At 37.2% G+C, this 15,716-nt stretch overlaps 2 protein-coding genes across 2 annotated transcripts; both read right to left on the minus strand.

Annotated features, from left to right (window-relative positions):
- Positions 1–3: 3 nt before the first annotated feature.
- LOC129564934 (bone morphogenetic protein receptor type-1B-like) lies at positions 4–11,077 on the minus strand (the record flags this gene model as incomplete). Its single annotated transcript, XM_055439185.1, has 3 exons — positions 8,573–11,077; positions 544–731; positions 4–411 (listed from the first exon to the last, which is right to left on the minus strand). Coding segments are annotated over exons 1-3 (630 nt in total), but the record flags the coding sequence as incomplete, so codon positions are not given.
- Positions 11,078–12,838: 1,761 nt separating this feature from the next.
- On the minus strand, positions 12,839–14,426 carry LOC129565042 (E3 ubiquitin-protein ligase TRAIP-like). Its single transcript, XM_055439387.1, has 2 exons — positions 14,129–14,426; positions 12,839–14,016 (listed from the first exon to the last, which is right to left on the minus strand). Exons 1-2 carry the CDS (start codon positions 14,239–14,241, stop codon positions 13,482–13,484), a joined length of 648 nt encoding a protein of 215 aa, XP_055295362.1. The 5' UTR covers positions 14,242–14,426; the 3' UTR covers positions 12,839–13,481.
- Positions 14,427–15,716: the final 1,290 nt, after the last annotated feature.

Below are 15,716 nucleotides of genomic sequence, written 5' to 3' on the forward strand. Positions count from 1 at the left end.
GTAACGTCCACGTCCGACTGACTTTTCCAGTTGAATTTGCTTGGCGATAGTGCGTTGTACTAACAAAGGTAGGCCAGATCCAGAACCGCTGCTCTGTTCGAACAGATCGTTCAACGGGGAGAGGTGGCTACTGTGACCAGATTCGAGTAAACATGCTTGTTTGCGCCTCGTTTCACGGCGACGATATGTGACGAGTATCACTAAAACGACCACCAAGAAGAGGATCGCACATACACCAAGCGATAACAGCAGGGCTAACTGATTGTAGCTGAACTGATCGAATTGTGGTGTATCCGATGGCGATGGTGTTGTGGACGGAGCGTGAAATTCTAAATCCAAGTCTTGATTGCACATATCACCCGATTCACAGCATTCGATATTTTGACCGGCCAAATGCAATGATCCACGGCACTGTGAAGAGACAGAAAAATTCATTGATTAATTTGATTTCATTGATTCGATGAAAAATTAAAAAAGTATCATTTTGATCTCATTTCGCACTGAAATTTCCAATTTCCAAACGAAAAATCTCTCGTTCATTACCTGCAAAAGACCTCCGCTCTGTTCGGGTGGCATGCATCCAAATTCGTATTCGACATCATAATCATTGGTTGTACTGTTGTAGATACCACGCACGGAAGCGAAGCACGATCCGCCGGGTCTTGTTTCGCATTTTGAGCTGTCTGGAGATTCTTCTGGGCAAACATTGCAGTAGCATGTAAGTGTTTTGGCTGAAATAAAACAAGAGACGAAGCTAAATTAATACAAAATGAATAAATGTGTTTTGATGTGATTAATCACAGACGTATTTAATAAAAGTGAAAAAGGTGTGTGTGTGTGTGTATCGAGTACAGAATGCATTCTTCATAAAGTGCATCTAAAAATAAAAGAGATTTCAAATGATTTTCCGCCTTAGCTATCTAGCTCGCTATTTGAGCCAAGATCTAAGGTGTACATCGGTTAAATTTTGTGTGTGTGTCGGTGAAAAATGGCATGATTTGCGAATGATGTGTTGTTCTGTTGTGCTATGCATACGAACGGCGAACAAAACATATGCGGTACAAATGAGGCGAAAATAATTTGTCTCGTGTCCAAGCATGACAGTTTGTTACTTCATGCTGCTTGGCACACGCACCAACCCGTTGTAATATATTACATCGTAATGCGTGGGCTTGTACAGTATTTTGAATGAAAATCCATTCTATGAACGAAACTAAAACAACACAACATCAAATAAAGTGCGTGGGCATGGTCGGTTTCAGTCTCTCTCTATGTGTATGCATCTCAGAGGATAGAAAAATCACTTCAAATGCAACCGCACTGCGTAATCGCAACGATCACAAGATGCTTGCCTCTTTAACAAAAGCGGCGGCCCCAGACAGATCACATCGTCAAACTCAAAAGAGGTTGGGTAGTCAGGAACTGAAATTGAACACAACTTCAAAGAGCATAACGATACGCACAATTAATTTTAACGACCACAACTTTTCTATGAGTCGTTGCATTAAAAATAGGTAAATTTATGAGTGTTGTATCATTCCTTTCAGAAGATATTGGGAATCGAGTAGCTTTGTGTTGGTCGCGCGATAAAATCAACAGCGCGATTTGTTGGTTGAGGCGCGTTTTCATGCAATTTATTGATACGCAATTATCAGAAATGTCGAGCATCCACTTGGAATATGGGTCAATTGACGCCGATCAACCAATTCAAATCGAATTATAGCCATATGTGTGGAGCGCGTGCACGTTAACAAACTTTGGCGCTTACACTTTCATTAAATCAGCACACAATATCAGTAGTAAAGTATTTTTGCAATTGCGTTTTATTTGCGCCTCTGATCCAGCCCATGAATTTCCCACAATGGTGGCTATTTTTAGACCGAACGAGCAAGACACAGAGAGAAAGACAAGGAGAATGAGAAAAAGCACGAAAAAGTGGGAAAAAGGGCGATGCAAAAAAGGGACAACGACAATGATAAACAATAATAAATACTAGATCATAACACATAGTATGCCAGTATAATGTAGTGCAATCAACTGATGAATGAATCGTAACTGATTTACGTTGATACACTTATTTCTTTCTATTTGCGACACGATTTTTTTTGTTGTGCTTCCTATTTAAAATCGTTTAACACTCATGTTAATGAGTTTGAAATGCATTTAGGTGCGATTGATATGCCATTCAATGTACGATCTCTCATTATGTATGTAAATGCACGGTGTAGATCGTGTGGCATGTGTATGCCAATGCAGTGACAAGAAAAGGGAACAAAAACATATAGCCAGTTGGCGATGAGATAAAAAGGCAAAAAAATACGGTGACGACAATATCTTCACTCGATCTCGCGCTGCTAAATCGACACAGCGTATGCAAATGGAAATGCGTGAATGGACAGATAGAGAGACTCGAAATTATATAGAGGGAAAAAGACATACTTTAGCAACAATAATAACAATTTGGTTCTATTGCACATGTGCAGTTATGTGTTGTTACTGTCATTTATAAGTACGAGCTGTGCGACCGAAGCGAATGAATGAATGAATGAATGAATGAGCTTAAGCGAGCGAACGGACACAGTCAGTGTGCTACTCAATGTGGCCAGTTCAAGTGAATATATTTTCTACTGTCGTCGTATTCGTTTTTTATTGGTAATTTTATTGGTGTTTTTCCTTCCATCGATATTTTATTTATTGCCTTTTATTAGCCGTACGTCAGTTTCAGTTGCTCTTTCTCTTCGCTCACAGTTCTGTTTCGTTACTTCGTCTCTATCTATATAAATGAAATTTATGTTCTGTGTGTAATGCGTACATTTGTTTTTCTCTTGTTTTTATCCTACACAGCCATCTCCCTCTCTGAGTTCTTTTCTCTTCTCGAACGTCGATTTAATTGATTTTTATTGTTTGCATACTTCTTTTTTTTTATTCCATTTGTAAATATTGCCAAGTGTGCAATTGGCATGAGCTCATCGTGTGCCAAAAGCAATGTGTGAACATATTGGCTTTGCTACATGATAAACTTTTTAAATCGATTTGAAGCTTCCTTTATCCCTCTATCTGTTGTTAATTTTTTTTCTTTTGCTGTTACCTCATCAACAACCATTCATTTTAATAAAAAAAAGAAACATTTGCTGCCCAAATGAAGAGAAGATCACAAGTGCAAGATTAACGAAGAACATTTTTTTGGTGAGAGAGAGGAGGAGAACGCTACGTAAAATCTTTCCACAATCTGATAAATTCCATTAATTGAGCAAAACACAATTAGATGACAATCTCTAAGTGCATTCTCATATATGATAAAGGCGTACCATAAATTTTGTGTACGTCAATGATAAAGAGTGGCATTTTTAATTGATTCAAAAAAAAAACAACAAAACCAATCTCAAAAGAACCTTCAATAAATCCAACCACATCGTGCATTGGATGTTGACATTACATGTTCATGAATGAAAAATGGATAAATTTCGAATAATCATTGTTTGATCTACGACAACATCAGCCGCCGCTGCCGCAGCATCAACGATGCAAATAGGGAGAAAAAAAAAGATCCACTTAATTAATATTCCATTTGGTTGATTTGATGTAGTCGCGTTTGGGTGTTTACTATGCCATTCATTCGAATTGGGTTTTATCAATGAATCAAGTTCATTAGAATGTGACATTTTTTTGTTTCGTTTATCAATCCTATGTGACATTAAATTATCAACACAGAATTGGAAAAAAAAATCCGAACCAAATTAAAGCCGATATTAATTAATTCTCATCGATGTGAAATGTTAGTTGGTTCTGTTCTGTTGTTGCTTTGATTATGTCTGTTCAACAAACTCTGTTCTTGTTTCCGATCGATTTCTCGGCTCTTAAGTGAGGCGATCATTTCAAGGATCATAAAAATGCAAACGAAACATGCAGCTGCGGTATGGTGTTCGTTAATGATACCGGCCTCATATCTATACCTGTATACTCGAACCATCTAACAACACAATTCAATCAAAACAAAAACCGACAAAACAATACGTACACTATCAACTAAATAAACTGAAAGTTGTTGTTTTTTCCGGTCGATCGTGAAATGGGTTCCAAACAAGTTTCTATTTGATGTGACATTTTCAAGTTGTTCGTTTGAAGGGTTTTCATTTTATATACTTGAACTGTGTATACTGTACATGTTTTTATACCGTCGGCATTTTGTTTTTCTCTCAATTTTTTTTTATTTAGCTATTTATTTGATTTAGATTCCAGAATGATACATTGTTTGAATAGGTGCAGTGAAATAAAAATTTTCGAATGAAGCTTAAAAATACGAAAACAATTCCTTTCGTTCCATTTGAACACAGAATATAGTGCGTGGATTTTATGATTGGTCTTTTTTCAATGAGTATTCGATGGTTTTTATCAGTTCAATATAAACATGGAACGATCGATGATTAGTTTTTCCTCTTCTCAAGCCGCTTATCGAATTGAATAGGATAGAAAAAAATTGGAACCAGACGATTTTTTTTTCTTCTGTCGTGGACAATCAATAATACTTTGGAATGTCATGTAAAAAGTGCGATATGCGTGTCTGAATTGTACGAACCGAACTGAAAAAAACGAGTCTCATTTTTAAATGCGTCCTTTTTTCGAGTTCATTGCGTGTTTTTCGGTCACAATTTTATGATCGGCATGTTATTTAGCGAAAGCGAGTTGAATTGTTTTTAATGGTAAGATCCGGTATGATCGACAACAGAGGAACTACATCCGCTTAACGCAAAGCAATTCGAAAGTATCGATCGATAAAATTAACGCAAGGCATCCCATTTCGAAAGAAAAAACGATCAGCCCTTGACAAAATCATATGGATGCATCCATCATAAGATTAGAATTTAGTAAGATTTGTTGTGTGAAACGCGTCGGCCTTGCCTCATTTAACGTCGAAGCACCGGGAATTTTAGATACATGAAAATCTCGATTGCCTCCCGACGAACTGAAGAGCAAGAGCACAAAACGAAAATGGATAACGAGAATATAGAGAACCCAGATGGGTGTGGAGTCGCTATTAAATGCACGACCGAGAGATAACATGATTTCATTTTAAAAACTCTATATATAACGCGCAGATAACAAATTAATTCATTTAAATTGAATTTATTTCGATTTAGTGTCTATTTCCCCTCGCTATAATGCAAATTCAAGCACTCTTCAATAGACATGGATCGAAAGAACGACTGACCGACCGGCTGACGATTCTTGCTAATGTTTTGTATATGTGTGCGATTCAATTCCATTGCCGTACCCCATAATGGTTATTGAATTGGTGTATTTGCTGAAACCAGATGTCAGCTTTTCGGGCAATTTTTATGTTAAAACACACAGAGCCACGTTTATTGCCGCTGGCAAATGGGATAAAATGTGAATTTTTATCAGGTTATTTTAATGTGTTCCGAAAAAGAATTGAATTAAACATTTTATCGCTATATTTTGATGCCATTTCAAATGGGAATCCCGTTAAATGTGCAGCTCGCCCCGATTCGCCTATTTTTGAAGTGTTTGTTTGCAATGATGATCGTATTTTTGAAATTAAATTGAATTTGCATTCATCATCAGCGGTGCGAGACATCATTGTTGGGTTTCGATGTGTGATGAGCACACACTCCACGAAACCAGATCGTCATATGACCACATAAATTATAAATACCACAGCGAGTAGAGAATGTATATAAGTCGAACTCACAATGTCGAAATGATGTATTCCAACAACGCGACGAACAAAATCCAATTTGAGCTTAATTCGATTAAACATCGAAATCGAAGCATAAATCAGAATTTGTCCACGACATCCGCATAGTAATTTTTTTTTCTTCTCTCCCAACTCTTCTCTCTCTCTCTATCTCTCTCTATCTCTCTTTGATATTAAATTCGATTTTATTCTAATACGCCCAGGCGAGCACAGCAAAATACAAACTCTCACAATGAAAACACACACAGCAACTCATAATCGGTTTCTGTTTTTATATTTATTTCGAAAAATTTGAATATCTCACCACAATGGTACCATGTGGAATTTGCATGAAGTGTCGATTGGCTTGAAACGAAGAGACACCGGAGCGAATGAACAAGAGAGCCACAACTGAAAAATGGCCAGAAACTATAAAGTTGATGGTTTTCGTGCTGACACATTGGAAGGCATTTCCTTTCGATAGCTTATCAATTTTATTGATAAGTTATGACAGCACGGTTCGGCTTTTGCTCGCCTCACTTTAAGTGTGAAAATGGCCATTTTGGTCATTTTAGCCATAAAATGCTGTTTTAACACCAACATAACAAAATAACTTACTATTTTAACAATGGATACATATCGAAATGAGTCCAAGTACGAAAATTGATTTTTGCCGATAAATTTTTGAGTTTTATTTTTGGATAACAAAAGCCCAAGTATGTTAAATGTGATTCGTTGCATTCCGATGAAGATGAGTATAATGGTTCGATTAATACCGATTATCCAACAATAGCATGAAATAGAAAACGATCAAATGCATTGTTGAGCGTATGGTACGCAAACCCGAATTTTGTATACTATTTTCGGTGTCGTTGCCAATTATAACGATTCAATGACTATAAACGGAACGAAGGTAAATGACAAAAAAACAGCAACCATCGAGATGTTAACATGAGTGATACACAAGCGATGGCAACGAAGACAAAAGCTATGTTCAAAATCGCGTATCGTTAACAACGAAAATCATTAAATTTGTATATATCGACGATGACATAGTCGATGATGATAAAATGTGTATCATGAAACCCCCTTGGATTGGTGTGTGCCGAGGCAGTGACACCATCAAAATCGCCATTTTGGCCATAGAGTAAAGTGACGTTCAACTGATCTCTGAACGATAACATTTATGATTCTGCGCGTTTGCAAACGTCAGCATATCGAACAAGAATCAAAATATTTTATGAAATACCACAACGCTGGAATCCATAATGTGATTGAATGTACAATCGTCTACCGATCGCATCACATTGAATTTTAACGAGAGAGGGAACAGAAAGCAGCATATGTTTTGCTAAATGATCATAAAAAAAAGGATGATAAAACAGAAACATGACGACAAAACGGTCAAAATATGTGCCAGACTATTTTTTTTTCTTCTATGTCTTCCACTCTTCACTTGTTGTTCTTGGATGTTGTTAGAAGATTTTTCAATAAAACTGAATTTCATTTTTGTGTGTGTATGCGTATGTTTCATTTTCTCTCTCGAGTCGAGTTTTTCCGTCTTCGTATGGTTTATTTGTTTTGGTAAATTGTCGAAATGCCAAATGTTCCAAAACATCATTTATGGCATTTCAGCAGGCTGATTCTGTTTTTAATGAAGACCGTAGAGTCAACGTTGGAAATAGCTCGTTGACTGTCAAAAAGGCATTAGAGATAAGTTTTTTTTTATATTAGCATATGGTATTTAATCGCCAAAAATTCCTAATTTTTCCCATTTTTTTTCCTATGGACGTGGGCGATTTTCTCTACATTTATCTATAGCCCGTGAATTAGCTGATTTCAACGATAACGGCAAATATTTATCTGAATCATTCTATATCATAAAGAAACGAGCATCTAAGAGTAATGTGTACGCATTTTAATTTGGAAGAACAAAAGGTAAGTTGAGCATCGTTCGGTCGCATCGGACACATTAAATATTAATAAATGTTCGATTTGAAAAAATTCGAAAAATTGTTACATAAATTCAGTCCGTATTCGATGAAATACCCTCATAAATACGCCGGTCAGTTTGGTGCTGCACATCGAAATGAACGAGAGAGGGAGACAGAGAAGGCGACGTAAAAAATCTTTGTTATTTTTAAGTTCTTTGTAAAAATGGTATGTTCGGAAGATTTTTGAACTGGAGAACCGAAACGAAGATTTCGAACAAAACAAAAGGAAAACAAGAAATTAAAAGCATCGAGAAAGAGAACAACAACGTAACTAACTGTGGAAAAACGAATGAAAAATAAGCATAATAACAACAATAAAAAAAGACAGAGAGTAAGACGAAAAAAAGCGAAGAGAAATAAGAAGGCCAGAACCATGCATACATGTGTGTATTGAACTGACTGATCAAGAGATGCACCCGAATCGATGAAAAAGAGAAAACATGTACGATATTCGTATGGAGTGCATGTCGATTACCCAACGATGATCTTCACCGAGCAACAGAATATGTAGGGAAGACGAGAAAAAAACAACACAACAACGTAATGGAAAAGAGAAAAGAAAACAGACATAAAACACACGGAACAGCACCGAGAGAACTCAGCTCACATATTCTCATCTGGGATTTTGGGTTTGTTTGTGTTTGATGTGTGTGTGTGTGTGTGTGTTGTGTCTCCTTTACGTTCTTGAGACTCTGTTCGATCGACCGTTTGCTTTATATACGTTGTGTTGTTGTTGTTGCTTTTTTCCCGTATATTTCTTTGGTTCGTTTAGTTAGCTGGACTCGATCATAGTCTCTCTCACTTGGTGTTGTTGTTGTTTATAAGTGTAGAAAATCGGGTTGGTGTTAGTGAGTTTGTTGGAAATTTATTATTTAGTATTTACCATGTGCCTTTTTCTTTCTTGATCTCGGCGCCATGTCTGCAGGCTGATTATGCTGTGGCTGCTGGTGCTGCAACTTGGTTCTCTCGCTGAATCTCACTCAATGAGCCTCTTCTTATTCTTTCTGATTATGTGTATGTGTGTGCTGTTGTTTTCGTTTTACTCTGGATCCGCTCTTGTCTTAGGACGGTTTCACGAGCTATTTCCAAAAGTGTATTCAACTTCTTTTCGTCTCTCAAATAATATTGAATGCAATGCAGATTTATTATCACAATCTACACGCTTAAATCAGTTTTCGCTTTCTCAGGTTTACATATATCGAAAAATAAAACCAGGATCCGTGGTTGACTTTCTTTGTTTCGTTGAAAGCTCACGTTTTTCGCATATCGATAACAAAATATCTGCTGATTTCAGTTGGACTTCTTCCGTTTGCGAATATCAAATTCGCATTCAATGTTTCCGCCACACAACACACAATTCTGCTGCTTCAGCGACGAGAAAACCGTTTTAATTCGCAGTTTTTATAGATATTCGTTGAGCGACATCCACACCGTGAATGTTAAAACCGATGAAAATGACTATTTATTTAAACAGTGGCGTTGATTTATTTATTTACTTGTAGGATTTTGTACATCACTGTAGAAATATTTAGCGTGCGCGAAGAAATATTTTGTCGTTGATGTTGTTGTGGTTTGATGATCGAAATTCCTGTCAACACGAAAAAATGTCTTTCTATCACGTTTTATTGGACTCTCCGACTCTGGTCAGAATGAGTGAATGTTCCGTTTGATATTTTGGTTTATTTCGTTACGAACTTTGTCCTTACATAATTATCTTGGCAATTGATATTTGTTTTTTTTTTGCTGCTGCTGCTGCTGCTGCTGCTTCTTCGGTGTACGGTCACCAAGTCTCTCGGTTTCGAATTCAAACGTTTTTTTTTACAACAAAACACAAATAGATTCATCAATGCATGTGCTGAAAAATGTTTAACACATATCCGTATGTCGCTGAATGTGTGTCTCGTGGTCGAGTTGTTTTGAATTGCTAATGCAGCTGGCTGAGACTATTTAAACAATAAATTTAGCCATGAGCAAACACACAATGAATGAGTGCGACTCTGACAAATGTGTGCAAAGATGAGAGAGAAGAGACGACACACGACGAAACGAATGTATAATATCGAACATTTACAATGAACAAACAGTAGTCATCAGACGAACACATAAATTCATTAATCCACGATGACTAAAAGATTAATCTTGAGCCAGAATCAGTTCAGTTCAGTGTTTTCAATTAAATTCCACAGCTATACACATTTTCAAAAAGTCTCACTCAGACAACAAGAGAAACTTTGTCTAATCTGATCGCGTATTTACAATGTATAAGTAAAAAAAGTTCACATTTTCACACAGAACGAGCGCAGCGAGTGTACGAAGCCCACAGAAAAAACGACGTTTCGCGCACAAAAACGTCACGTCGACTAAATTGCCACTTGGTTTCTTGTTCAATTCAAAATATTTTTCCAAAACGTAGAAACAAAAAGAAGCAACAACCACCTCATAAAGTCACATTCACATATTCTCAATATTCACGATGATTTGTTTATTCAATTTCCTCGTTGAATGATGAATTTTTAATCAAAATTCTCATTGACTTGATATTTCTGGCCCGCGCGCGCGCTCTTTTATTTATTTATCCGATGTCAGAGGCGCAAAAATGCCGCAGCGAATCGAATCGTCGCCGTCGATAGTCCGTTTTACGTATGTATTCTTCTTTCCTTTGCTTGTTATGTCTTAATTTAATTTTCCGACTGTGAAACAGTTTTTCCTTCTCTTTTCTTTCTTTCGCTTGCTCTCTTTTTTTTCTCACACTTTTGGGTTCGTTTATTTTTAGATAAATCAAAATAGCTCAAAATACACAGTGTGTTTGTTGTTTTTGTTTCGACGTCCAATTTTCAACCACGATTTTTAGCCAGTAAATGTATCTATCGCACATGCGATTTTCACATCAATATTTCTCTCACAACGAAATTTCGATAAAAAAAAGAAATTTGTATCGCTCGGCGAGAATTAATGAAATATGTGTTCAGCACTATTAAGAAGGCACATTTGATTAACTCGGATATCAAACTGAATAAATATTGCGATTTGTTTTCTTTTCTCCAACTGTTGTTGTCGCTGTTACTGATGCTGTTGCTCTTCCTCTCGGAGAGATATTTTCGTGTAGACAAAATTACGAGGCAGAAAACAAAACTGATATTATACGCAATGAACACGAGAATCCCGTCATAAATGTCAAAATACGAGATTTATAGCGATAACAAAAGCGTTTCAACCGAACGCTAAACAAATGAAACAGAGAACAAAACTCAAAACAATGATTTTGATTTGAATCAATGTGACACGGTGAACAGACACTTGGATACTTTCTTTTTGCTTCTTCTTTGAAACAGCGAAACGGAACAGCGTGACGTTTCACCACCAAGTCTCAGCTTAAACTGAGTAAATCGAATATTTTTGCTTGGACATATAGTAAACATTCGTAAAGCAACACAGGTTTTGTGTATACATACACACACACGCTCGTTCACTCACACTGAACCGCACCAACACACATAAACGCCGATGATCCGAGAACGAAACGAAACGAAGACAACGAAACACCACACTACTGAGATCGATGTTCTGTTTGAGTTTCGGCATTTCAACCAAATACATATGCATCGACCCACGCACACATCTGCACCTCGATGTGCACCACGCACAGCGGTCGCTCTGTGTGTTTCGATGCATTGCCTTACAAAGGCAACTCAAACAAAACAAAACGAAGTAAAGAATGAATAGAAAAAGCAAAAAACAAAATCAAAATAAGCATTCGACTTAACAACCAAAGAAGAAACGATGGACAATGTATACTTGTTGAGCTGGTGTGCGTGAGTTTGTGCTTTGTGTTTTTGTTTCAGTTCTGTGTGTCGCCGACGTCATGTATTTGTGTGTTTGTTGTCGATCATCGTTGAACATTTTTATGCTCTCTCTCTCTCGTTCGCTCCTACACTCTCTAACCACACCGCCGCCGAAATAAACAGAAAATGTATTGACCATCTCGTGTACGTGTTGTGTTGTCGATACTTTGCTTAGGTAGTGAACGCAGCTACGAAAAATGATATAGTACATGCCTTACATTATTTGGTTCTTCTGCTCTGTGTGTATGAATCCAAAACGTACTTCAATTCAATGGAAACTATGTTCGATATGCTCGCATGTGTCTGTCGATGTGCATTTATATGGTGTTTTCCTTCATCCATTCGTTCAGTCATTCCTTCATAATTCGGCCGTTTTGCACTGTTATTCTTGGCCTTTTTTGTTGTACGTTTTTCGATTGCCTGTTCTGATGCCGAAGAAATGAAAGAAAGAAGAGAAAAACGCATACTCTTCGACACATGCAGCATTTTGATTTTTCTCTCTCGCTGTATTTTTCGCCTTTGGTCCTCTTCAATCCAGAAAATTCGTATACGTACACCACACAGAACATGTGCAAAAGAATGAACGATGCAACGAAATGATATGTGTTGCATTTTTTTCTCTTCTCCTCGTACGAATATCCGATCAAAAGAAAAATATGAACAAAATTTAAAATTCACACCAACCGATTTTGTTTTTCTTCTCTCTTCACATTTCATGTCTCGAATGTGTTGAATGGCTCGTTGCATAATATAGATGGATATACCGCAACTGTTTGATTTCGAACGAAACATTAACCCTAGATCAGTGAGTATATATATATGTGCTCGAACCATGCATATCAGTCACTTTTTTCCGTCATTCGCATCATTTCCAGGAATTTTGGCTTTGTTTTCACCAAACATGTGTTTCAAGATTGCTGAGCATCTCAGCATTTCGTAAGGCACGGATATATCCGAGCATATCGACGACGAATACTGTATAATACAGTGGCGTGTGTTGCTACGTGCAGCCGCAACGACTCGAACGAAGTGTGTTCAGTTGATGTGGCTGCACGCAGAAACAACATACACATTCCGGTCGAGTCATTGCGGCTGCACGTAGCAACACACGCCACTGTATTATACAGTATGCGTCGTCGATATGCTCGGATATATCCGTGCCTTACGAAATGCTGAGATGCTCAGCAATCTTAAAACACATGTTTGGTTTTCACACTTCAACGTGTGATTATCATTATTTTCGCCGTAAATTCTGTTCACAGAATTATACGTAATTAATCAACGAGAGAGAGAGATAGACTAGATTATTTCACTTAAGCTGATAAAGTGCATGAGATTTTATCAGATCATTGTTTATTTATTGCTTCAAAGATTCGAATAAAAATAATCAAATAATTAGCACAAGTACTTGGAATTTGCTCGGTTGTCTTTATTCATTTGAAATTGTCTTGTATTTCATGAAATTCTTCGCTATATTGTGATTTTTGTCTTGGTTTGACTCAAGAGAATTTTATTTTTATTTTTATTTTTACTGTCGAGGTACGTTTTTGTCCCCATGCGGTAATGCAGCGTTAACATATACACAAATAAAATGATGCTATTGAATGAAGAGAGCAATGACGATGAAACACACCCGCATTTATGCAAACTTCTTCTTGGAAAAGGCAATAATTCATTTTTTTCGGTTATTAAGCGTGGCAAATTACATTCATAATAAAATGTTTTAAAACTAATTTTTTTCGGCATGCATACAAAATGGTTTTTGAAAGTCATAAAACGGCGGCCAGAACACCATGTGAAATACAAATGATTTGCGACAGTTCTCATAAAGAATTTTAAAGAAGAAAAAAAAAGGTTAAAACGATAAAACGTTTGTATGAATAATCATACATCCGATCGTTTTGAATTACAAACTCTTAAAATTGAATGATTTTAAATTGCGAATTTTGCCTATTTGCCCTTTTTCTTCGTGTTGGCGTTGTCACCGGATGAATTAACATTTGGAGCCGGTTTCGTATCTAAGAGATGTCGAAGGCGTTGATTTTCCGCCATGATATTTTTCATCTTTGTCTCGACAGCCTTTTGATCTTTCAATTGCGTTGCCAATTCGTGGTTGCTCTTTTTCAACGCGCCATTTTCCGTTTTGAGATCTTTCACTTGGCATTGCAGCAATCGCAGGTCTTGTTCCTTTGATGTGATGGTTTTGTTGCGTGCAGCGACTACTTTTTCCATACTTCGAATTTTCGCTCTTTTGTCATCACACTCTTTTTGCATTGAACATGTTTGCAATTCAAGTGCTGAACATGTCGCCACCAGATTTTCCATTTCTTCCGCATTTTCCGTCAGTTGATCGAGGAGGTTTGCGTTGGTTTTCATGAGAATGTCAGCTGAAATTGGAATGTCAGCACATTCAAGATCCATATAGAACAGAAATACCTTCTTCGTGACGGAAATATCGGCGCGACATTCAGCACAACCTTTGGGACTAACGTGTGATTGACATGCAAAATTGTAGAAAAAAAATCGAATGAAATTGACACGAATTGCGAATGATTTCGACAGATGAAATCGATTCAACGTTTCAAACTTATCCTTACCGCCACTTTGATAAGCACTTGCTATGATACAAATGACCACACTCGGTTATCAAAATATCGTCTTCCTTTTGAACAAGTGAATCATAACAAATTGAACACAAAACGTCTGGCATTTTTTTTATCAAATTCTCGCTACTCCTCGTAGAACCACTTGAAATGAATGGTGAACGGAAGAGCTTGGCCTACGTGATGTTTGTGACGAACACTGAAATAAGCGGATCTTGTCAAATTTACGTCGAAAATTCGTACGTTTTCGATTGGCCTTTCGTACAAAACTCGTTCGAATGCGACGCAGGACAATCGAATTCACCGAGAGTAAATCTTTTGGTACCATTTTCAAAACCAACAAAACGCTGACACAGCTACAATACACATACAACGTCAATATCAACAAAAGAACATTTTTGCATAATTTACAGTGTAAACACACTTAACGCGCAAATATGGAAACAACCACCGGGCTGGCATTAGAGTGAGTTGTAACAAGTCGCATGCATTTGAAAGAATTCACAAAGCCAATTCCGTACATGGGCATTGAATCGGTCGATTTTCAATGTATTGATTCGGACTGAATGTTCTGAAAGTCAACACCATCAACAGCACAGCATAGCAGTGGCAAAAATTTCGTTTGCAAAAAAAAATTGGTCGTCGTTTGTGTTCGGATATGGATTATGTTCGCCATATTTGCCGATGTTAAACGATATGTTTAATCTGTACGGTTTCGAAAATGAAACAGAAGCAAAAAGCGGCACACGAACGACATCGCCTCATATTTCCGTGCAGCGAACTCTGTCGGTGTTACACCGCGCGAGCATAATGTTATTTCAGATCTGCTCCAAATGAGTACGAATTTTGTTGCAAACGACATTGCATGTTTGGAAAACAACAACTTCATTTTACAATTTGCAAAAAATGAACAATTCGAACCGGGCACCGAGGAGAGGGAAAACAGTCCATTTACGTCTATTTCTAATGAATCTGTTGTGAATATCCACAAAAACCGATTAGTGTACACTGTACACTTTTTTTTAGCTGTTCTCTACCGTAGCCCAAGCGTTGTTCACCGTTTGTCATACGTATTCATTCCACTAATAAAAAAAAATACAAATTCAAGTTTACCTTCAAGTGGCAAAAGCAAGCAAAAGTGTTTCGCTTCACACTCGAAAGGTAAACAGTATAATTTCTAACCGCTTCCAGCAATGTTGTTGCTGTTATTGTTTGCGGCTCTATTTTCGGTGGAATCGATGACTAACCAATTCTGATTGAGACTGACTGAAGCTGAAAAGTTCAGCAAACGGATTAACATAGTTCGCTGGCTTGTGCCCGAAGCAAGTGACGTCAAATTGATGGAATTTTTTGCGGTGATCGCTAGAAACCGAATGAATAGAACTACGATTGATTGCAATTGGTATTTAATTGAATGGCAAGTTGTTTACTTCCAATGAATTTAGCTCAATTTTCTCATTGTTCAGTTACGAATGATTGATAAATAAAAAGGTAGGCAGACCGAACACTGCGCGCGCACACAGTAAAATGATTGCGCATGAAATGTAATTCCGTTTGCAAATGCAGTTTTGCGTTGCCAGTT

The sequence above is a fragment of the Sitodiplosis mosellana genome, unplaced genomic scaffold (genome assembly GCF_009176505.1).
Source record: "Sitodiplosis mosellana isolate CC-2019 unplaced genomic scaffold, AAFC_SMos_1.0 Smas_scaffold_2, whole genome shotgun sequence".
Lineage (NCBI taxonomy): Eukaryota > Metazoa > Arthropoda > Insecta > Diptera > Cecidomyiidae > Sitodiplosis > Sitodiplosis mosellana.

Excerpts from the sequence above, each read along its gene's own strand:
- LOC129565042 (XM_055439387.1), bottom strand. The coding sequence starts at position 14,241 with ATGCCAGACGTTTTGTGTTCAATTTGTTATGATTCACTTGTTCAAAAG. Across the intron at positions 14,017-14,128 it reads AAGTGCTTATCAAAGTGGCG|TCCCAAAGGTTGTGCTGAAT; the intron begins GTAAGGATAAGT and ends ATCACACGTTAG.